Source organism: Protopterus annectens, chromosome 7.part0 (assembly GCF_019279795.1).
Source record: "Protopterus annectens isolate FY-2018-M chromosome 7.part0, PAN1.0, whole genome shotgun sequence".
In the NCBI taxonomy this organism is placed as follows: domain Eukaryota; kingdom Metazoa; phylum Chordata; order Ceratodontiformes; family Protopteridae; genus Protopterus; species Protopterus annectens.
Window position 1 is genome coordinate 910,547,062 of NC_056739.1, and position 23,379 is coordinate 910,570,440.

The window sequence follows — 23,379 nt, forward strand, 5'->3', positions numbered from 1 at the left end:
GCATATATCTGCCAGCAGCATGATGAACTACATTACTGTAGCTATTATTTATGTATTTATTCATTCATTTGACAAGAATCATTCATCTGAGGTGTACACAAGAATCACACATATGAGGTGTACAATAAAGCCACTGTAATTGGTGAGCATATCTGTTTTGTGTGTGGGTGTGTCAGTGGGTAAGTGTATGTATGTGTGTCTGTTTGTGAATCTATGTCTGTGCAAGGAGGTTGCAGTGGGTCTGTAACAGCAGCAAGCTGAAAGACATTGCTGTGGCCATTGATTATGCGTTTATTTATTCATCTGATCACAAATCAAACATCTGAGGTGTATTTATTAAATAAAATGTTGGTAATTGGTAGGTGTGAGTCTATGTGTTTAGGGGGCTTAAATAAATTACTGTATTGCCTATTTTTTATTTTACTACAATTTGAAATCTAAGGTGCACATAGTCAAATAGTTGACAGAATGGTTATACTTTCTTGGTACAGGGTGCCTGAGTGACTCTGCTATTATTTGCTCAAGTTGAACAGTCATTATTCTGGCTTTGCAAGACTAATGTGTATTTCTGTGAAGCAAGCTGAAATACTATACTGAGGCTAGTGTGTGTGTGTGAAAAACAAAGTTAAAATACAGTATCATAGCCATTATTTTATGCACAATCATATAGCTCATGTGTATGCAGTAAATTTGCCATCATTGCTACACACAGTGAATTTCTGTGGATGAAAGTGACTGACCCTGCTGTCATTTGCTTATGTTCAACAGTCATTATTTTGGCTTTGCATAAATAGTGTAAAGTTGTGTAAATCTAGCTAGTATACTGTACTGTGTCTATTTAACACATTTAAAAATTTCAGATGTGAGCAAAGTGTATGCAAGTGGGTTTGGGCCCGTGTGTGTGTGTGTCTGTGAGAAGAGGTGTTACCGCACATCCAAAAGTAGCAAGTTGGCCATAATTTCTTTCACTTTCCATCACAGTTAGACTTTAGCATTGTATACAATAAGTGGTTATTTGTGGCAGTCTGGGCATGATGTGCTGGCCACTCACACAGTGGTGCAGTGAACAGCATTACCATCTCTCCACTGCTTGGTTCTCTGGTTACATTCTTGACTATAGTTCCTTCTCTGTGAAGTCTGCATGTCCTCCATGTCTCTAAGTGGGTTTTATCTAGGTGCTGTGGTTTCCTCCCTAGATACTCAGAGTATGAGGAGATTTTGGAACAGACGTAGTAGGGGGCTCCATCCTCTTTCTCTTCCCTGGGTGTCACTGTCTGTCACCAACTGACCTTGCTCAAATGTATGCACAGATATTCTCTGTAGCTTGTGTAGTAGCTGGTGACAGTATGGTCATTATTTCTATAACTCTTCTCACATCCAGTCATCAAATGAGTGCATAGAAGACTCCTGTAGTTAATCTAGAGCATTGTATTATCTAGGAGCAACAAGCTGAAATACATTGTTGTAATTGTTATTATTGCATACAAGTGGCTGTCCTTTGTGGGTATGGGCAAAGAGGCATGCTGTATATATATGTCTGATAGCAGCAAATTGAAATATAGTACTGTAATAATTTGTTCTTTCAGTTTCACCCCAGTCTAACATCAGAGGAACATACCGAGGGTGGCTGTCTTTTTGGTCTAGAGTGAGGAAGTATGACATGTGTATGTATGTCAGCAACAACTTGAAATATATGCATGTGGCTTTTTGCTCTTTTACTTTAAACTCATTCATTTAACCAAGTCCCCTTCCCCCTTAACACTATTGTGTAAACTGAGACTGTACTACAGAACTGAAGCTAAAAAGCTAGAGGGAATTAAAATATATAATATAAGAACAACTTATTAAGGCTAACCTACTAATCCAAACTTTATTAATTAAGAAACTAGCTGACTAACAAAATGACTAATTAACTAACAAAAAGATTTACCACTAGACATCTAACAGAATAAATATTAATACTTATAAACTGAAACACTTTTAACAAAGATCACTTTCATACCAAATAAATACTTCATCAGGTTTGTGTGTAAAAAACATATCATAACATTAATGAACATGTTTGTGAATCTACCAATAAACACCTAAGTAAAAACCATAGCTATAATTGCTAAGGTGGACATACAGTGAAAAATGTTAAAAATAAAGCATTAAGGCCCTGGGGGATCTGTTCAAATGTGGCATCTTACTAATAACAATACATTGACATTGGAAACAAAGCAAACTGAGAAGCACACTGCAAGGGAATATGGATACACAAAAATAAAACTGTCTGAAACATAACTGCATTTATTAAAATAAAACTGCCTGAAAAATATTGCATTTATTAAAATAAACCTGATTGAAACATGCTGCATTTGTTAAAAAAAACTGAATGAAACATATTGCATTTATTAAAATAAAATTGCCTGAAACATACTGCATTTACTTGCTATCATACATAACTTGGTACAGCAGGTTCAGATTCAGTTATTGTCTTGAGGCTTTCTGCAGTAAACTTTCCAACCATGTGATTAGTCTCATCTTATACTCTGTTACTCCTATCAAGCATACATGAAAGAGTCATTATCTTCCAAACTCTTGCAACATTTGCAAATCAGCAACATATTGTATCAAAATCAACATGACTTCCCCAAAGGAATAGCACTGATATAATTACCATGACTGACAACATTCATAATAATATGAATATTAGTAAAAATATCAATCAACTGTCCAGATATTTGCAGAAAGTCCACATTTTTGCCTAATAAGTTTGGTCTGCTCCTCATAAAATCTATGATTTTTCTGGCAAATTACTGAGGATTGAAGTCACTAAATCTTCTTCTTTTGGGTTTTCCCGGTTAGGGGTCTCCACAGCAGATCACATTGTCTGCTCATGATTGGCAGTGGAGTTTTACAGTGTCAAGTTGCCAGCCTGGCACCCAACCTTCCACGGAATGCACACACACACACACACCGAGGGCCAATTTAGAGTGTCCAATCCACCTGCAGCATGTCTTTGGGATGTGGAAGGAAACTGGAGCACCTGGAGGAAACCCATGCAACCACAGGGAGGACATGCAGACTCCACACAGAATGCACCCCAGCCGAGGATCGAACTGGAGAACCTCTTGCTGGGAGGTGGCAATGCTAACCACTGCACCACCGGGGCCACCTGAATCTTGGTATATTGCTGAATTACTGAAACTGATACTGCACTAATAAGTTGTTCTGGAAACACTTCGTTCCTTCGATCTTTTCAGAAAATATAATTAGCAAATAGACCTAAGTCAATAACAAGTAGGAATCAGACTGAATCATCAGCATTTGTGTCACGGTACTTTAGTAACAGATACATTTACGAGGAGTCCTGGTTTTCAAAAATGGCGCTCAGCATGAATGACCCATGTCTACCAAAGAGGTCTGATAATAACTCAGGACTCATTTTTCCTCAATGACACTCTGGTATCTCTGGTATTCTCCACATGGGTGAGGAAATCTTCTGGTAAGACAGCAGAATGTGTATGTAATCCTCTGTGAAGGACTTCAGTCATTGTCCCTAAAAGGGCACAATGCTAGGAAAAGGTCTTAATGCATATATATGCATAAAAAAGCAGAGTCATCTCTTTCTGCAATTTTTAAGTTGCAATGAGGTGGACATTTCACCTACTGAGATAAACTCAAATTACATGGCACACAGCTAAGGAGTTATAAATATCCCCACCCTTTTTCCTGAGGGATGACTTCAAAGTAACAGAGAGACCACCTTCATGCCAGAAGTTTGTTTTTCTCACATAGTCTGTTTTTTTCTCATACTGTGTCTCATTGTCATAGGTTCATAGGTAAGTACTAAGCTAGCTGCCCTTGCTGGCCATTTTAAGTCAAGTCAATTTTCCATTTTTTGCTCAAATTAACCTACCCCATGTTTAGAGACTGGTCTTGCCCAATCCATGGTTGATAATTGTATATTACCCTATTGAGAATAACTTAGATCATACCGTAGATAATTTGAGGGGACCCATGCATGGGATAAAGCATTTATGAGCTGCCTCTGTCCAAAAGTAGTGCAGGGTGCTGTCCTGGGGAAAACTTTCTGTTTCCTTTCCATAGATCCAGATTACACTTGCATATGGACAGAGATGAACAGTTATGTGGACGTGGATTGAAGTCACTAATTAAGGACATATATTTCAGTTTTAGACTTCATATCCTTCAGAAAATGCATGTTATCACACATCCTGTTATTTTAGCAAATGTCTTTCTAACAGCAATATTTAAAATCTGTCCCTATTTTTGGGCCTTTGTCCCACCATTATTTTTAGGCTTTGTCCAGATTTCTGGAGTTAAGAGGTTGTGAGATATGCTAGTAAATTAGCAGGTGATAGCATCATAGATCTAGCCAAGGCCTTTTGACTCCATGTCCATTACAAAATCCTAGAGAAAACTCAATTCAAAGGCTCAAAGATTATCTGAACTCTGTTGAACCAACAAGAGCCTCTGGACACTTAGGTTTTGAGTTTTCCCATAAGAACTTTATCTTTTCAGCAGGGATCCCCCTAGAATTTTATGAATGCTCCAAGTGTTGTTAAAGTTGTAGATGTCTGTCGCCATCTGGTGGTGTGAAAAGCGAGGGCCTGCCTTGTGCATTATTGGTAATATTCATTAAAACAAGACATTTTAATACTTTATAAATTATTAATAAATTTGTATATTGTGATACATAAAAGTTTACAAACAATGAAAGCAGTTTCCAATGAATCTGTGTGGTTGCCATGTGTACTAAGCAGACAAGGATAAAGGAATTTTAAAAATGAACCTCTGCTTATTTGTGAGACAATAGAAGTGCGTGCCTGAGAGTTTGTTGATGTTATACAGTGTTGTCATTAGTACTGAGGTCAGAGTGCCCCCTTTTAGCAGCTAGTCAAACAGGGACATGATACCTTCATAGGTAAACAGACTGTGCTAGTTTCTAGTGTGTGTTTGCTTATGAATGTAGCAAAAAAAAAATAAAAGTTATGTCCCTCGGTGTACTCATTAGTTTATTGTGGCTTTTATGGACTTGTAATTCTGAACTAAGCAAAATCTTTTGCAAATCAAAAGGAATTAATTTTGTTTCTTATCAGTTATACAACAAGCTGATATCAAACAGTGCTTGTTTATCCTGTGGTATAATATAATGAATCAGCACCTTTAAGCTGTTTTCCTAATGTCAGAGTTTATAACAAGGTGGGGCAGCTGCGGTGGTGCAGCGGTTAGCATTGCCACCTCACAGCAAGAGGTTCTCTGGTTTGTTCCTCGGCTGGGGAGACTTCTGTGCGGAGTCTGCATGTCCTCCCTGTGGTCACGTGGGTTTCCTCTGGGTGCTCTGGTTTCCTCCCACATGCCAAAGACATGCTGTAGGTGGATTGGATACTCTAAATTGGCCCTAGGTGTGAGTGAGTGCATGTGTGTGCCTTCCGTGGAAGGTTGGGTGCTGGGCTGGCAACTCAACACCATAAAACTCCACTGCCAGTCATGAGCAGACAGGTGATCCGCTGTGGCGGACACTAACTGGGAAAAGCTAAAAGAAGAAGAGTTTATAATGAGATTTCTTGAGTTCTTTCTTAGATAAATGTAGTGAGAGATTCTGAATCATTTCAAGTGTATTTCAAAATGTTCAGTGAATTATGAAAATAATGAACAAGAGTGTTGTTTTTCTTAAGACTAAGATGCAATACTGCATTCATATTCTCTGAATATACACAATTCTGAACTCTCACACACACAAACACAATACAGGCTTAAGAGAAACACTGGTTTGTACTCACTCTTACACAGACGCACAGCTTCATTAAAACTTACTTTTATACGGGGGTTTTGTCCCCACATATTCATTCTACTTCCCATGTTATCATGGTCACTGCAGAACTGCCATGGTGACTTTTAAATCCCTTTCCAGTGTAAATATAAATGATCAGGCTTCACACAGTCTGCCATTCAGTGGTGTAATATCAGACATAGCAAGTTCAAGATACCAGATGCAGAGTGATAGTACCTCTCCCCTGCCTCACAGGATGGCCTGTAGAAATAATGTTAAAATTATCCATTTACCCAAACCATGCCTGGTTTTAAAGTTTGCACTTTTTAATGCATTCATTCTGTGTATGCATTTACTGTTGTTACTGAATATGCATTGAGTTTTAAAATGTGCTGTTTAAATGACATTTTGACTGACTGAATGGTTGATTGTTTACATCCCTTCAAGTTAATGGCAGGTTTGTATTGCAAATGTATTTTTGTAATACAATAATTAATAACAGGAAAAACATTCATTAGCTTAGGCTAGGTAGGAACTAGTTTTCCAAAACAGGTATAATCTTAAATAGCTATTTTTGTTACCAAATTATTCTTGACTTGGGTGAGTTTTGTCATAATAATCATTTTTTTCAACTCGTTTCAGGCTATAAAAATTGATATGGTTGTCTACTGCTGACTTTTTTCAAAGGAATTCATTCAATCAGTTTATCACATAATATCAGCTTGTCCCTAGCAAAGGGTCTATATCAATTTGTTGAGACAAACTGTATCAGAACACTGACCAATGAACCCAATGCATCAACTTCCGATTCAGTGAATTTCTGGTTTGGACTTTAACATGGGACTTGCAGGATGACAAGTTTGACATTATTTTCGTTTCTTCAATCTCCAGCAGTTTGATGGATAAACAGTGAATGAAAGATTTTCACAAAGCTGTGAGTTGAATACTGGTTGACAAAATACATGTATCCCATTAATAAAAACTGATTATAAGTGTAAAGGATCCCTGCTTTATGTCCATATTCTAGAATAAGAATCGTCACGATTTAGGAACACCTGGAATCTCACGTTACAAATGGGTAACAAAAATTCGGAGTAGTATATTAATCTGCAGTTAACCTTTTAACATATTTTTTAATCTAGATTTTTTATCATGTAAGTAAATACATTACAGTTTAGCCTCCTGAATACACGTTTCCAAATCAAGAAAAAAATCATACATGCTTTTCAAACACATCGAACAAGATTAGTATCCAAATTTTATATCTTGTATTTTGTAAGAAAATAATCAATGTTTATATTGAAAATGTAATTATTCTGTGGTAGCTAGTAATGGTATACATTGGTATGATTATGAAAATATTGATTTTTATTTTGCAAAAGGATTAATAATAACTAGTGTGAACTAAGCAGATATTTTTTGTTTATTTGCTTTTGTCCCTCCCGATTCAGACTATCATGCCCCCTCCTCATCCTTTTAACCTGTTTATCCCCCCACCCCCAGCCTCACCCATGGCTCACTGAAGCCACATTGCCAGCTGAAACAAGAGTCTAGATAAGGTGAGCCATCATCTCTAGGTGATCTGGATTTTTTTGTTAATGCCCTACCCTTTGTGTCACCTTGCAAGGGTCAAGCAGTGACATCAATGCAGATCTGTGCATTTCCTATATTTGGGGTAAAGCTGAAGCCCATATTCTGTGCCTCATGTTGTAGAACTGCCAAGAAATCCCACTTCCTTCCCCTGGGATAGGTGAGCTGGCAAGATGCCACACATTCCCACCCCCATCCCATCCAGTTCCTCCCCGTATCAGCTAATTAATCCCATCTGTCTTGTGTCACAACTAGGGTAGTAGTCATATGTTTTAATGGGTTTACCAAATTCGGTAATCCAAGTAAACTATTAATTAACTGCTGTTTAAATATTTTGTAAAAAATGTGTTATTGAGTTCTCTCAAGATATGTCACTGCCTGTTTACTTAATAGTATTTCTCAAAATACTCTTTCTAGTAGCTCTAAAACAAGCTCTTTTAAAATTATGTAAAAAGTACATGAATGCCTTAGAAAGTGCATTTATTTATGTTTTCATTTTCAGAAAATGTTGTTGCTGATGACATGAATAATTACATCAATCAGTTTTTAAGTGAACCTAGCAGCGGTAAGTAAAAAATTATTTGTATACTGAAAACCTATTATATTGCTTAAACTAAACTTTTTTAACCAATGGAATATTGTATTTACAAATGAATTCACAGTCATGTGCATATCCAAATTCCTGACTTGTGCATTGTGGTTGAAGCAATCACAAACACATTGAAAGTGGTTGAATATATTCAATTAAACATGCTGTGTCAGACATACCTCCAACCATCTTTCTGGACCCATGTTAAAACTCATCCTTGTGTTGTGGGAGATCTGATCATGTGGAAACTGGAATATACATCCTTGTAGGACTCATGTTAAATCCTATCATAGCATTTCAACAGCCAGTGTTGCACTCATATACATCTATATGGGAACTACCTGCTTGGTCAAACATTCTAAATATCGAATATTTGTAATGCTGGTACAAGTAACCGGATAGTCATGACAGCAGAATACCAGCATTATTAAGTGAGAAGTCACAGTACAGCAGGGATTGGGAATTAGCCCTTTCCCCACTGTTGTGTATTCTTGAAGCTGGAATACATAAGTAGCAGGGGGGGTGTGGGCCCCCTAAAAAAATTGATATTTTGACTTTTGATCTTTATAGACTGATCAATTTAGGTTTGATTTTGTGCATTTTTGACTATAAGTAATAGACTCGTATAGTATGTAAGAATGAAACCTCAGCAACATAACATATGCATGAGCAACATTATTAATTACTACCAAAGAAATTAAGTAAATAAAAGCAAAGAGTTTTACTGTTACAGGGAGTCACATCCCCCTGAACCCCACACAACACCCACTAAAATATTATTCTAATTGAAGTCATGTGACCTTGGAGAAATACTTGTTCTTCAAGTGAAACCAAGTTATTTCCATTTCTCTAAAACTGTGCAGCTTTACATTCTGCATTTCAGAAACAAGTCTGTTTTCTACAATAGATTTTATTATGTCAGGGACTGTATGTTAATGAAGATATGTTAACTCTGCCTATAGTGTTGGGCCTCATAACACCCCTGGGCAATCAGTTATTTCTCTCTAATACTCACCTTGGAGGGCATTATTGTTTGGTTATTATACCATCATTTATAAGTTAAAATGAAACTGCTATATCATATTAACTCTCACCTAACACATTCTAAGCAGACTGAAATAAAAGCAATGCAACACTGAATTACTGAATCAAATAACACTGTAATATAATGGACTGAAATGTATGACACTGCATAATTTTATCAGCTTAATGCTTGCTCATCACATAAAGTTAACTTTGTGACATATAAAGAATCTAACTATTGAAATTAAAATGAACAGTTGCATAGACACAAAGTCATTGCGAGTCACCAGCGGCTAAAAAACAGAAGAGAAAAATACTTGCTTGATAACCATTTGAAATTAGAGTGAGTCCTGAAACGCAGAGACTGAATGGCGCAAAGAATGGCCTAATGTATACCAAGTCAGAGAATCAATTTCTCAGAATATTCCCCTTTCTCAAAGGCTTAGCAATCTCAGAGTTTGTATATATAAGTTTGGGGGTTGTGAGAGCTTGCCCCCCCCCATAAGAGGTGCAGAGCAACTTGCCGCCCTACAAAAAATAAGTTTAAAGGAGAAGAACTATGTTCAAGATTCATTCTTCTCCCGTAGTTTCTTTTTTCGGCTTGTTGGCACTCCGCATTTTGGGTGCCATCATTTCACTAGGATCCTACTTGCTTAGCTTTATGACAATTAAAGTAACAAATCGACAGTGTAGGTCCAATACTGTTCCTTTGAAGCATACTGTTTCACTTTCTTAAATACATAACTTCGAATTATAGAATAAAAATACGTTAATGTTGGGGTATACCATCTTGCGTCCCTGATTCCAAAGCCACACCACTTCAGAAAAAAGGTAGACTACAAGTTTTACATGTGTTGGGGTGGGAGGGGGAATACAGCTTCAGAGTTAGATATGTAAATTGAAAAGATGTGTGGAGCAAAGTTTCTAATTGAGAATGCAAGATGGGATAGGCACCTGCAAAAATAATTGCTGATTATTGTCTTATGTTTCTGTAAAACATTTAGCGATTTTCAAATTATTCAGTACAAAGGCATTTCCATTTATATTGTTGCTCTTTGAGGTACCAAATGATTGCTCTCTGTTTCTGAAACATATTTTAATGTATATATAGCACAAATTCTTACTGATGCTTTTCTAAAATTCATGCATTTCATTAATTTGTATAGTGGGCATGTGATTAGAAGCTGTATTTGCTTAGTTTGCCAGGCAGGAAAATAAATCTTTGTTATTGTATAGCAAAGGCATGGTCAGACTATGAAATGTTGTTGGTGTTTTGTGGCTCCAGACTTCTCACATTTTGATCTGTCAGTGGCACATGGGGTCACATGACAATCTGCAAGCACACTTCTTGCCATCAGGGAATTTGTGTTGTCTTTTTATTTTCATTCATTTTAATTTCGATAAATTAACTATTTGCTGTATTCAGTTCAGGCTACAAATGTCATTCTTTATAATGTTGTAGAGCCAGTTAAAATGCAGATATTTATTTTGGAGGGGGGCTTAGTATACAGTGCACTGTCTGTTTTAAAGCCCCATATATGCTAAGTATAGAAGTTGTGGTGCTGCAGCTTGAGTTCCATAGTAGCATTCAGGAAAAGGTATTAGGAATTGGATTTAGTGAAAGACTGACATCTGATAAAATTATGGAAATAATATGCAACATATCATGCAGTATTGATGGTCATATTTAATATTAATTGATAGTTTCATAAAGTATAAAACAGCCATAATTACAATTGGGGCCATAACACGACTCCCAGAGATTACATTGATGTTATTGCTAAAGGAGTAGTGTAAATAAAGCTTCCATGTTAAAATTAGTTTTTATTTTCTTCTTTCTTGTTATTGTGATTTTTGCATTTACCTCAATATTGTTCCATATGTAACCTGATATTACAAGTATGTACACTATCCAACACTTACAAAGGGAACAATATAGCAATAACCCATGCCTGGGTGTGGGTAATGCTGGATTTACCCACGATTGGCATGGTTTGGTCACAAGGGTGAAGCCCGAGTGGCCAAACAAAGCCAACCGTGGGTAAATCCTGCATTACCCACACCCAAAAGTGGGTTATTGCTATTATACAATGACATTATTTAAGAAAAAAAAATAATTACTTTTCTTAAATAATGGCATTGTATAATGCCTCCTTGCTGCCCTTCCGCAGCTGTCTGGTATTCTGCGGCAGTTCTGATGTACTGCGCATGCATATGCCTACGTGGTACATCAGAGCTGTGGGCAAAAGCAACAGAGAAAGCAAGATCTCTGTTGCTTTTTACTGTTTCACTATGTTAAATGGGTTTAACATAGCGAGACAGCTTTAAAAAACGCAACTGAGAATCTCCGTTGCTTATTTTAAAGCTGTCTCGCTATGTTAAACCCATTTAACATAGCGAGACAGGTTTAAAAAAAAGCAATGGAGAAAGCAAGATCTCCGTTGCTTTTTACACACTGTCTCGCTATGTTAAATGAGTTTAACATAGCAAGACAGCTTTAAAAAAAAGCAACGGAGATCTCCATTGCTTTTTTGAATCTGTCTCGCTATGTTAAACTCCTTTAACATAGCGAGACAGTGTTTTAAAAAAGACTTATACTAATGGAAAAAGTCCAGGCAACCGGACCTTTTTCCATTAGTATAAGTCGATTTACAACGTGCACGCTGACCAATCAGCATGCACGTTTTGGAATATTAATGAGGGGGTCATGGTATAATTAGAATTTATTCACCTTAGGTTTGAGTATGTGCTTATTTTGTTTGCTTATTTTTACAACTTGTCTCAGAAATCTCTATTTCATTACTATGTTAGCATATAACTTTTTATAAGTACATGTTACAAATAAGATGTAATTTCATCATAGTTAACTCAGATGACAATGCTCTTTATTCTGTTAACTCGCCCCAAATATGCCATGGTTAATTTTACATAACAGATTATAAAAAGTATCATTAGCCAGTATTCATACTCAAGTTGCATCATATATAGCACAGGACTGCACCTAACGCGAGAAGAAGCTAGGAAGTGAATCATAGAACCATGTAGCAATATACGACAATGAGGTAAACTGTACAGAAAGACAGCATGTAAAATGGTTGCATAATAATATACAAATGAAGAAGGACATCTGAATGAGTGCATAATGATGTAGCAGATCACAGTTCATAGTTCTCAGATATGAAGTCTTGCAAGTAGTTACATCAGCTGAGTATAAAGGTAAAAACTTGTAACTGGCCAAAATGCTTGGAGCAGCTGTGGTGCAGCAGCATTTAATAAATTAATTTCAAAGTCCTGGTTAGAGAGTGACTCACAGGCTGCAATTTTGTTTTGCTGTATGTCAGGCCACAAGAAGCCCACACTAGCAACCTCATAAATCCAAGACTTCCCTCTGCTGGGTCTCAGTAACACGTCAGTGGACTTGTTAGCTGCTGTTATGCCCCTACCCTTTTCTACCCCCACATACTTGACTACCCTCTGTTTTTCTGTTCTTTCTCTGTTTTTGTGTATTCATGTCTCTTTTCCTAATATGTAAACATCCACCTGTTTCATGTATGTTTGTGTACCCCTGCTGTCTACAACCCCTTCTTTCCTTCCCTTTATGCCTTTCACCCCTTTCCACTACCCTTCTCTCTGTCTCCAGGTGTATAAATACAGACCTCTCCTCACATAAAAATGTACCCTACCACCTTCCAAGCGGCTTTCTCCTAATTTTTTCTTACTTTCCTGTAGTCCCCTTTCCATAAGTACCAGTTGGCTAGTCTTTATCTCTGCTACATTTTGTTGCTATATAGCCTATAGCAACAGCTTGCTACACTAATTGCCTACTTGTGCTCTCATATGCATTATCACAAGGTTCACACAAGGAAGTACAAGACCTCTACCTTGCGCCGCTTCATCTAGTACCAGCTATGTAGCTGTGCTTCACTTAAGACTTCCCCCTCCTGCCTCCTATACCTCCCTAAAGCACAACTATCTGCCTGTTCATGTAGTATGTCCCTGTTTAGTTACTCATTTCTATTTTGCACACCAAAGTACTACCTATGTGTTGCACAGTTCATCTGCTATCCTAATGTGCATCTCTGTGAATTGCAGCCACTGTTTAGATGGTGTTATTCACAATTCCCTGTTAATAATTGTGTCACTGTTTGCTTTAGTCACATAACTGGAGTTTATGCCTTTACTGAAGCAATAAATACACTGTTTAGTAATTCTTACATCTCAAATGCTGACAGCCTTTTGGAACATCAGAGAACTGCAAACACTTTTCTTTGTATACCAAGTCATCTCAGATGATGCTGTTTTAGATGTCTGGTAATAAATCCAGTTGAAAAGACAGGAAACATAGGCTTGTGAAATCAGAGCAAGTAATACTCATACAGGAGGCAAAATTTAGTCCTAATCAGGGCATGCTTCAAAAAGAAAAGTAACACTAATATTGCCATTTATTCCCTTTCATATATACAGTCAAGTTTGCCTCATCTAACTATCCAAATATCATTAAAGTATAAAGCTATCCAGTCAAAGCATATTCAGTATACTCTGTTTTCTTATAATCACAAAAATGACCCATTTTACTTCAGATCATCATTTTTCTAGTGGAAATGTTCCTTTGCCCTCAATAGGAATTAGTAAAAATTTCTGATTATATAAACCCCCTAATTTTATGACAGTTTCTGGAGTTTTCATGTGTAACTTCTCTCCAGTGCTCTGAATAAATATGCTAGGGTCCTTAACACCCATAATCAACCCACCTCCATCCTTCCCTTCTCTGCTGTTACTGAGCATTACACTGCCACCTCCTTGTCCTTCCCCTTCTTTTTACCATCACATGGTTTCTGTGATACCAGCAATGTACATCCTTCCTTCCATCATCATTTTTTGCAGTTACTCTGTTTTCCTTACAAAGTTTCTTGAACCATAGAGCAATACTACACAAACATAAAGCAAGTTGCACTTGTTTGATCCTCTGATAATGTTTTTTTTTTTGCTACCTCCACTCTGTCCTACTTCTGTGACAGTCTTTCGCATTCCACCATAGTTTAAAGGTGTGATCAGGAAATCTTACCTTTCTAACAGAGATGTGAACATTTTTGTCTCCTTTGTGCATCCTGTCCCTACATAAAGCTGGACTGTCTCTGCCCAAACTTCCTTCAGCCCCCCCCAACCAATTTCAAGTCCTTCTTTATCCACTGCAACAGCCAGTTATTACACTCCCCAAGACTGTCTCTGCTGACATCTGACACAGGTAACACTTCTTAGAATGTTGCCTCCAGCTCTCTTTCCTGACAATTCAGTATCACCTTTCTTGCCATGCTTGCTGCCACCTCAGCTGATTCCTCTGATGGTTCAGTGTTTTTTATATGCATCACAGCATACATTCAGTCCTTTGCCATTGGTGACCACCTTAGTGTCACTTCCTCCCATGTCTTACTAAGTCTAAGCCTTTCTAAGACTTTTCTGCCCCCCCCCCCTTATGCAGTGTCAGGTAAGTTTTTTTATCCTGCCAGGCAACCAGATATAGGCAGTGAACAGCTTTGGAGGGTGAGTATATTGCTCTTGGACCTGGTGAACAACTGAGTACTTTATGTAAAATGGCACTGACAAAATTAGTGTATGGCTATCATGTTATTTATTTTATATACTGTAATCCAACATCTGAAAATCACTAACTGCTGTCATTTGCTTATTTTACCTTGCAGAACTAATGTTATTGTTGTGAAGCAAACTGGAATACTTTACTGTGGCTACAGTTTGTGTGAAACAAAACTGAAATACATTTATGGTGAGCATTGTTTGGATGACAGTCAGACATTTGAGTCAACAAATTGGCTATGACTCTTAGAGGTGTGTGTACATGGCTGTGGATGAAAGTACCTTACACTCATGTCATTTGTTCATTGCACTTATCAGTCTGGCTTTGCAGGACTAGTATGCATTTTTGTGAAGTAGGTTGAAATACTTTAATATGGCCAGTGTGTGTGTATATATATATATATATATATATATATATATATATATATATATATATATATATATATATACGTGTGTGTGTGTGTGTGTGTGTAAGTAACAAACTTGAAATGTGTTACTGTGGATACTATTATTATTATTATTTTGTTGTAGTTTTTAGTATTGTCATTATTATTATTAAAATTATTATTTAAACCCAATCAAGTATATGTGGTGCACATAGTCAACATTTTTTTAATTGCTGGGTATAGAGGCTATCTGTGGATAAAATTGACTAATCATACTATCATAATTAAGTCAAATATTCATTAATTTGGTAGTGTAGATCAGTATGCATTTGTGTATAGCAAATTGAAATAAGTTGATGTGGCCATTTTCCTTGCCATAATAACATGTGGGGTGCACACAGTTGATAAAGTTGCTTTAGGAGATTGATGTGGATATTGGTGGAGTTTATTGGCAGGTGTTTGAGTAGACTTTTATAGTTGAAATGTTCTAAAACTGTACCTGTGTTATTGGTTAGTAAATGTTTCACTTCTGATTGAATAATGTATAAAACTTGCTCACATGTAATGCAAACAAATTTCACTTTATTTATACATTCAAATAGTATGTGTATGTTTAAAACAATCTGGAGATGAATCCAAACATGTCCAGTCCTAAAAAGTGTGTGCTGTTGGCTATGGTTTGAAAACCGCCCAGAATACAATGTACACTATATGTTACTGCTTGCACTTATATTTTTGCAGATGAAAATGACTAATGCATCTGGGGTTCAGTCGGAGCATCAGATATTGTTTAAGCTATCAGTGGAAATTAGCCAGAAAAGGTATCATTTCTAACACTGGAAAACAGAGAAGTCTTAATAGAGCACACTAACCAATAGCAGCACACTAGAATTTCACCTCAGTAGCAAACACAAACCTAGAACTGGTCTGTTTTTTCTTATGCCATCAGAAAAAGAAAACAGTAACTTAACTCTAATGCAAGGTCACAAAAATAATCTAGAAAGAGTGTAGGGTTATTAATTTGCTAATATCAATCCAGCAAAAGACAAGACATGATGGTCTTGTCTTTAGTAGCAGAGTCAGTTCTGGAAGGAAGCCTGAAAAGACCCGATTTATAACAAAACAACTTGAGAAAGCTCAGTTCGGCATTGCAAAAAAAAGAAATGCCCTAGAATTTCATAAACACAAGCCTAGGGTGTAGTATATGTTTCTCTTCTGTCTCCAAAAAAAAAAAAAAAAAAAGAAACAAACAAAAACCCCACACCAATTAAAATTCAAAGCAAGGTGACAAAAATCAGCTAGAAACAATGCAGACTGCGTTAGTACACTCAATGTTAACAAACATCCAGCAAAAGAAACCCAGCCTGATGGTCTAGACTTCAGTAGTAGAGTCAAATCCTGTTTAATCTGATCACAATCTGGAGTATTTTCATAACAATGGAATATAACCAGAAAAAGGCCTTATTTTATAGCTGGGGAAAAACACTTGAGAAAGTTCAGAAGAGAACAACCACCAAAAGAACAAACTAGAATTTCACTTCCATAGCAAACATGCACATAGAACTAGTCTATTCTCTTCACCCAGCATAAAAACATTAATTTTATTCAAAACAAGGTAACTAAATAATCTAGAAACAGTGCAGGCTGTATTAGTATATTCAGTTTTAAGCAATATCCAGCAAAATACAGATAGCCTTGTGTTTTTGGCCTAAGTAGCAGAATCAGATCTGGCTTAACCTAATCACATTCTGAAGTCTTGTTTATAAAATGGATGGCATCAAGAAAAGACTTGATTTATAACACTGGAAAACAGCTAGATAAAGCTCAGTACAGCACACCAATCAAAGCAATGTACTAGAATGTGAGCTCAGTAGCAAACGCAAACCTAGAAATAGTCTGTTCTTCTTTTCTTCCACCAGAAAAAGAAAACATTTTAAATCCAATACAAGATCAATAAAATCATCTAGAAGCAGTGCAAGCCATATTAGTATATTTTGCATTAAGCAAAATCCAGCAAAAGGCACTTAGATTGATGGTCTTGCCTTCAGTAACAGAGTCAAATCCATCTAAAGCTTTTCACAATCTGGAGTCTTGTTCAGAACAACAGAATGCGGTTAGAAAAGATTTATGCATAATACTGAAAAACAACTAAATAAAGCAGTTGAGCAGAGCAAGCAATACCAACACAGAAGAATATATCCACCGAAGCAAGCACAAACCAAATTACTCTTACCCTGATGATCTTGTAGCAGAGTCAAATCCATCTTAAACTGGTCAAAATCTGAAGTTTATGACAATGGAAATAATCCAGAAAGGGCCTCATTTGTAACACTGGAAATGGCTATAGAAAGCTTAATAGAGCAGTCCAACTATTAGTAGCAGAGAAGAATTTATCTTTAACAGCAAGTACAAGCCAAAAGACTCCGAGTCAAATCCAGTTTAAGTGGGTCCCAATCTGGAGTCTTTTTATAACAATGGAAGGCATCAAGTTGGTCTTCTGTATAACACTGGAAAATAGAGAAAGGTCATAGAGCACAAGGCCAGTAGCAATAAATTACAATGTCACCTTGATAGCAAACACAGACCTAAAAGTAATCTGTTCTTCTTTTCTGCCACCGAAAAAAGTTGTTGTTGTGTCTTTCGGCTTTTCCCGGTTAGGGGTCGCCACAGCAGAACTCCGGTCTGCTAATGATTGGCAGTTGATTTTTGCGTGCCGAGTTGCCAGCCCTGACACCAAAAAAAGTATGTGTTTGAAATTCAAAGCAAAGTCAGTAAAAGTAGCTAGAAACAGTACAAGTTGTATTAGTTTATTCAATATTATACAAAATCCGGCAAAATCCATTTAGCTTGATTGTCTTGGCTTGAGTAGTAGAGTCAGATCCAGTTTAAGGTGGTCATAATCTGTATACTTGTTCATAACAATGGAAGGCAGTCAGAAGAGGCTTACTAGTTGTTCAGTACAGCATACCAGCCAATAGCAACACAGCAGAAATTTACCTCAATAGCAAGCACAAGCCTAGAATTAGTCTGTTCTTTTCTTCTCCCACCAAAAACAAAATATAGCAGATAAATAAATAATTTATATTCAAAGCAAGGTCAGCTAGAAACAATGCAGACCGTATTATTGTAATATTCAATTTTCTTCAAAGGCCAGGAACAGAAACTTGATTGATAGTCTTGGCATCAGTAGCAGAGTAGATATAGTTTAAGCTGGTCACACTCTAGAGTCTTGTTTATAAGAGTGGAAGGCAGTCAGAAGAGGCCTTATATATATTACTGGAAATCAGCTAGAGAAAGCCTAATAAAGCACAACAAACAATAGTTACACATTAAAATTTAGATATAGAAAACACAAACCTAAAACAATTATTCTGGCACAAAAACAAAAAACAAAACCAATTTAAATTCAAAGCAGGTTCACTAAGGTAAGTTAGAAAGAGTGGATGCTTTATTAACCAGCCAATATTAAGCAAAATCTAGCAAAATACACTTAGTCTGATGGTCTTGGCTTCAGTAGCTTCAGTAGCAAAAGTCATAATCTGGAGTCTTGTGCATATCATCTTGCTTCGTACAAATTCCATGTTCCACTATGAAAGGGTTTTTTACAAATTCAAATGAAAACTTCAGGGTAAGTGATAACAAATCATACTGTTTCAGCCATAGAAATGAGTATAAGCACAAAACAAAACATTTTAACTATACTGTGACCTCCCTGCTTATAGCTATTAGCAAGAGTTCCACATTTTACCCATTTCTTCTACAGTCTAGGCAGCACTATTTCACATTTGCTACACATAAATTGTGTGTAGCATCTTAGTAGTTACTGTGTTTCTGTAGAATACCACTGCTGTTATTTCTGACTTTTAGTAGAGAATGCTAAATTGTGTGTAGCATCTTAGTAGTTACTGTTTTCTCTTCATAACCTTAATAACAATACGTAATAGTGTAGTGTATGTTATAATAGCTTGGTATCAACTGTGGTTACCTTTTTTTTTCTGCTTTCCATGCATTTTGTGTTGCTCATAGAATTGTGCTGTTTCTTACACGGTATGCTGTCCCTCCCCTGCATTCTCTGTCTTGTTTACTTGGTAATCAGAGTGTTTTAAACCTTCAGGCCTAATATTTACCTTCTTTTCTTTTTTTATTTCCAGTCCCCTCAGCAAAAGTTTTATTCTGTGTCCTGGCCAACCTCCAATAAACTAAAGGCTGTCTGGTTGTCCTGCACTATGAGACCCTGCATCGGTGGAACACTAAAGTGTTTTCAGCTAAACTAGTGTATGTTAGAGTTGTATTTAATTTGTCTTCTAAATTGAACATATTTTGCTATAGCCTTTTACTGTAAGGGTGCACACTACTGCCCACCCCCCCCCACCCCCATTTTTTTCTCTTCCTATTGTACTTCTAGGTCAATTACTTAAAACTACTTTCTTTCTCTTGGAAAAGGTTTACCTATGTACCTGCAGCCCATACATGTATTGTTTTTCCCTGTAGTAGTGGTGGTCCTCTTCACCACACTGTACTAGATTAGCAGCACAAGATTTCTAATAATTAGGAAGATACTGCACTACACTGACCTGGAATTGAATGAGCTTGGTTTTTCTGATTGTTTTTTGGAAGTTGGCCTGGTCAGTTTTTTCTGGCTCATCCCGCTTCCTTCGCCCTCAATGTGCTTGGTTTCACTCCGATCCCGTACACTACCCCATTCCCACCCAACCCTGACATCATTTCCTTGATAGCTAAACCTGCTTTGCCTGTCTCCGCAGTAGCCAATAGACACCCCATCTCCTGTACTCATACCCCACATCACCATTAACTGTAACACCCACTCCCCACCCATCCTGAGCCTTATCTGCTTTTAACTCTTTCAGTCACTCACTTTATAAAACTCCTTCAGTCAATCCTGATTTCTTCTGCTAACCTTATATTGAGCTGAAACTAAATCATGGCTATACCATTCAAAACTCTATTTCTCTCCCTCCTATTTCTAATTCTTTTCTCAGCTCTAACCATGTACCATACTCCTGGGAAAAGAAAAAAATGTCAGTGTCACCACCATGGACCAATGAAAATAAACCAAGAAGTCTTTAATGTCCAACAACACGATACAAACAACTATTCCCCTTATTGCAAATGATAAGCACTTTCGGATTTCTCCTTCTTCAGACCATACGATCTGAAGAAGGAGAAATCCGAAAGCGTTTATTATTTGCAATAAGGGGACTTTTTGTTTTTATCATGTTGTTGGACATTAAAGACTTCTTGGTTTATTTTACATTGGTGCATGGTGGTGACACTGACATTTTTCTTTTCCTTGTCTGACTTTTATCAGTGCACCTTTAGTAGTTACAGGTACTTTGACTTTTGATTTACCATACTCCTCACCACCTAATCTGCTTACCACTGTATCTCCCACACTCTGCTATCCCACTACCCACCATGCAAATAACTACTCCACCTCTATTGCCCCCTCTCTCTTTAACCATACCACTATATCATTTCACAAGTTCAAAGTATTTTACATAGCAAATGCCCAACCTCTCATCAAAACAAAACATCAGTTCCTTTGCAAATATTTCTTCACACAAATACTTCAAAGCACAATACTGCTGTATCTGATGACATTCACCCCAACCCAAGCCATTGCCAACAGCACTCTAACCATACTTATACAGCACCCTCTCTTTCCATCTACCTCACAAATAACTCATTATTATTACAAGCCTCCACAAATCTATCTTTTTTGTCAATGAATATACAAAGCATCATCAATAAAAATACCTTCCTTGATGCCTGGATTTTTAAATATAACCCAGATATACTTGTCCATGGCTAAAACCTCATATTACAAACTGTGAAATCCCCCCCCCCCCCAGTTTATAATATTGTTCAACTGGATAGAAGAAAAACAAATGGTGGAGGAGTAGCTATACTCTACTCTGACTATCTCTCCACCCCCCCCGCTCAATAGCTGTCCCTGATTTCTGCCCTGTCAAAATACTTATAGCAACCTGTAACCTAAATCAACACAAAAAAAATTGTCATTGCAGCAATCTACATGCTGTCAGGTAAAACATTCCCTTACTCAAGCAGTTTCTTATTGGATTTCTATATCCATTCCCTATGAAACCATCATCCTTGGGGATATAAATATTGAATGGAACCTTCTCAATACTGCACCCAATAGCTACTCTTTAAACCTTTATGGTTTTACCCAGCTGATCACCTCACCCATGCAAAAAAGATTTGCAGAACGGCTCGGTTATATACTGGATATTAGTATCCAAACCCTAGTGCTATCATAACCCTTCTACCCTACCTAACTCCCTTGGTGACCACCTCCCTACCAAAGTAGTAAGATACTCTCCCAATCTTTACAAGAGCCACCAATACAAAGAGTCTCATAACCTTAAAAACTACACCCCTGTCACCCTAAATGAATTACTCTTCACTGTAAACTGGTCACTCCTACACACAGTACCACAAATTAATGAGGATGTCCAAAGCTTCAACAATATATTCCTAGAAACCCTTAACACCCTGGCTCCCAGTAGAAACATTAGGCTAAAATGTAACTATGCACCATAGCTAAACCAGGCAATCTGATCAGTTATGAACAAGAGAGACAGTGCCTGGAGAGCATGGAGCAAAAATAACAACTTAACTTTCCACCTGAACTTGTTTAAACAGCTTCGCAACCAAACAAAAAAGCAGGTCTTACTAGACAAAAAAAAAATCAAAAATCTCTGAGTAATCCACATTCCAACCAGAAGAAATTCTGGCACTCAATAAACAAATTACTATCGCCAGGGAACCCTTGTTCACCAAACCCCTGCCCTAACAAACCTAATGAAACTGCAACCCTACTAAACAACTTTTTCATCAAAACAATAGAAAAGCTTACTAAACCAGAAACTCTTAATATCAAGACTCCACCTCCCACCTCATCTCTTCTCTCATTCTCTCTAGCACCCATAGCAGCTTCCTTCATCAGATCACTTCTTAACAAACTCACACTCTGTTCCCCATCAGCTGACAACCTCACTCCATTATTTCTCAAACATGCAGCCCAATCCGTAGCATACCCTGTAGCTATACTTATCAATAGATCTATCCAAGAAAATACAGTACCAGATATCTGGAAACAATTCTTCATAATACCCCTCCACAAGGAAGGAAATTCTACAGAACCCTCAAATTACAGGCCTATTGCCATATTATCCCCCTTATCCAAGATACTGGAAAAATGTATACATAGACAAATACTAAACCATCTCTTACAGGCAAACCTAATTACACCCACACAGCATGGTTTCTGACCCTTACACAGTACTACTACCGCCCTCCTATCTTTCACACACATTACTCAAGCCAAAGATAATAATAAACGCATATCAGCTCTATTCATTGACCTATCCAAAGCATTTGATACCGTTTCCCAACCCATCCTCCTAAACAAACTTTCCAACCTACAACTCTCTCCCTCCATTACCTCCTGGTTTAACAGCTACATCTCAAACAGATATCAGGCCATCAGATGGCAAACATCCTTCTCCTCTTTCCATCTTAAGACCGGGGTTCCCCAGGATTCTATTCTGGGCCCCCTACTTTTTAATATATTTACAAATAACCTACATGTCTCCTGCCCCCACTCTACCTTAATACAGTACGCAGATGATTCCACAATTATCATCACCTCCGACAATATACTAAATCTCCCCACTGTCATTCAACAACATCTGCACCTAGTAGAACAATGGCTAATGGAAAACAACCTGCTTCCCAACCCCATAAAGTCCAAGCTTCTCCTTTTCCTTCCAAAAAACCTTGATCCAGCTGAAGACAAATTCACCATCTCATCCTTAGATAATACAATTATCACCACCGACTCAAACACCAAATTGCTTGGCGTTACTGTAGACCAATTAAAATTCGACCTATATATCTTAAACTGTATCAAAAGGTCCAATCAAAAACTAGGTCTTCTATACCACAACAACAAATATATACCTAACAAATCTAGATTTATACTGGTTCAAACATTTATTCTACCATCCCTGCTGTATGCTGCTCCCATACTTACTAAACTCCAAAATAATCTCTTAACCAAACTAGAAACCACCTATAACAAGATAGCAAGATCCACAGCCAGTAATAGCTATAAATCCCATCATTGTATATCCCTGAAAAGCTTAAGATGGCCTGAGCTCCCGCACATGCTTCAAATATCACAACTAGAAATTGCACACAGCATCCAAAATAGCCCCAACTCCTGCCCTGCCCTTACATCTATAATTACACCCTACACACCCAATCATGACCTCAGAAACACACAACAAAACCTTCTGCTGGTGAACAAGCCAAACAAAAATATTGCAAAAATACTTTACAGTCATTCAATTGCATACTCATGGAACAAACGT

General features: G+C 37.3%; 1 protein-coding gene across 1 annotated transcript in view; it reads left to right on the plus strand.

Moving 5' to 3' along the window:
- The window catches only part of TMEM266 (transmembrane protein 266), a 795,902-nt gene that overhangs the window by 770,355 nt on the left and 2,168 nt on the right, over positions 1-23,379 (plus strand). The window contains exon 9 of the mRNA XM_044077485.1: positions 7,872-7,934. Within this exon, the coding sequence (XP_043933420.1) occupies positions 7,872-7,934 (63 nt within the window). The remainder of the gene's footprint in view (positions 1-7,871; positions 7,935-23,379) is intronic.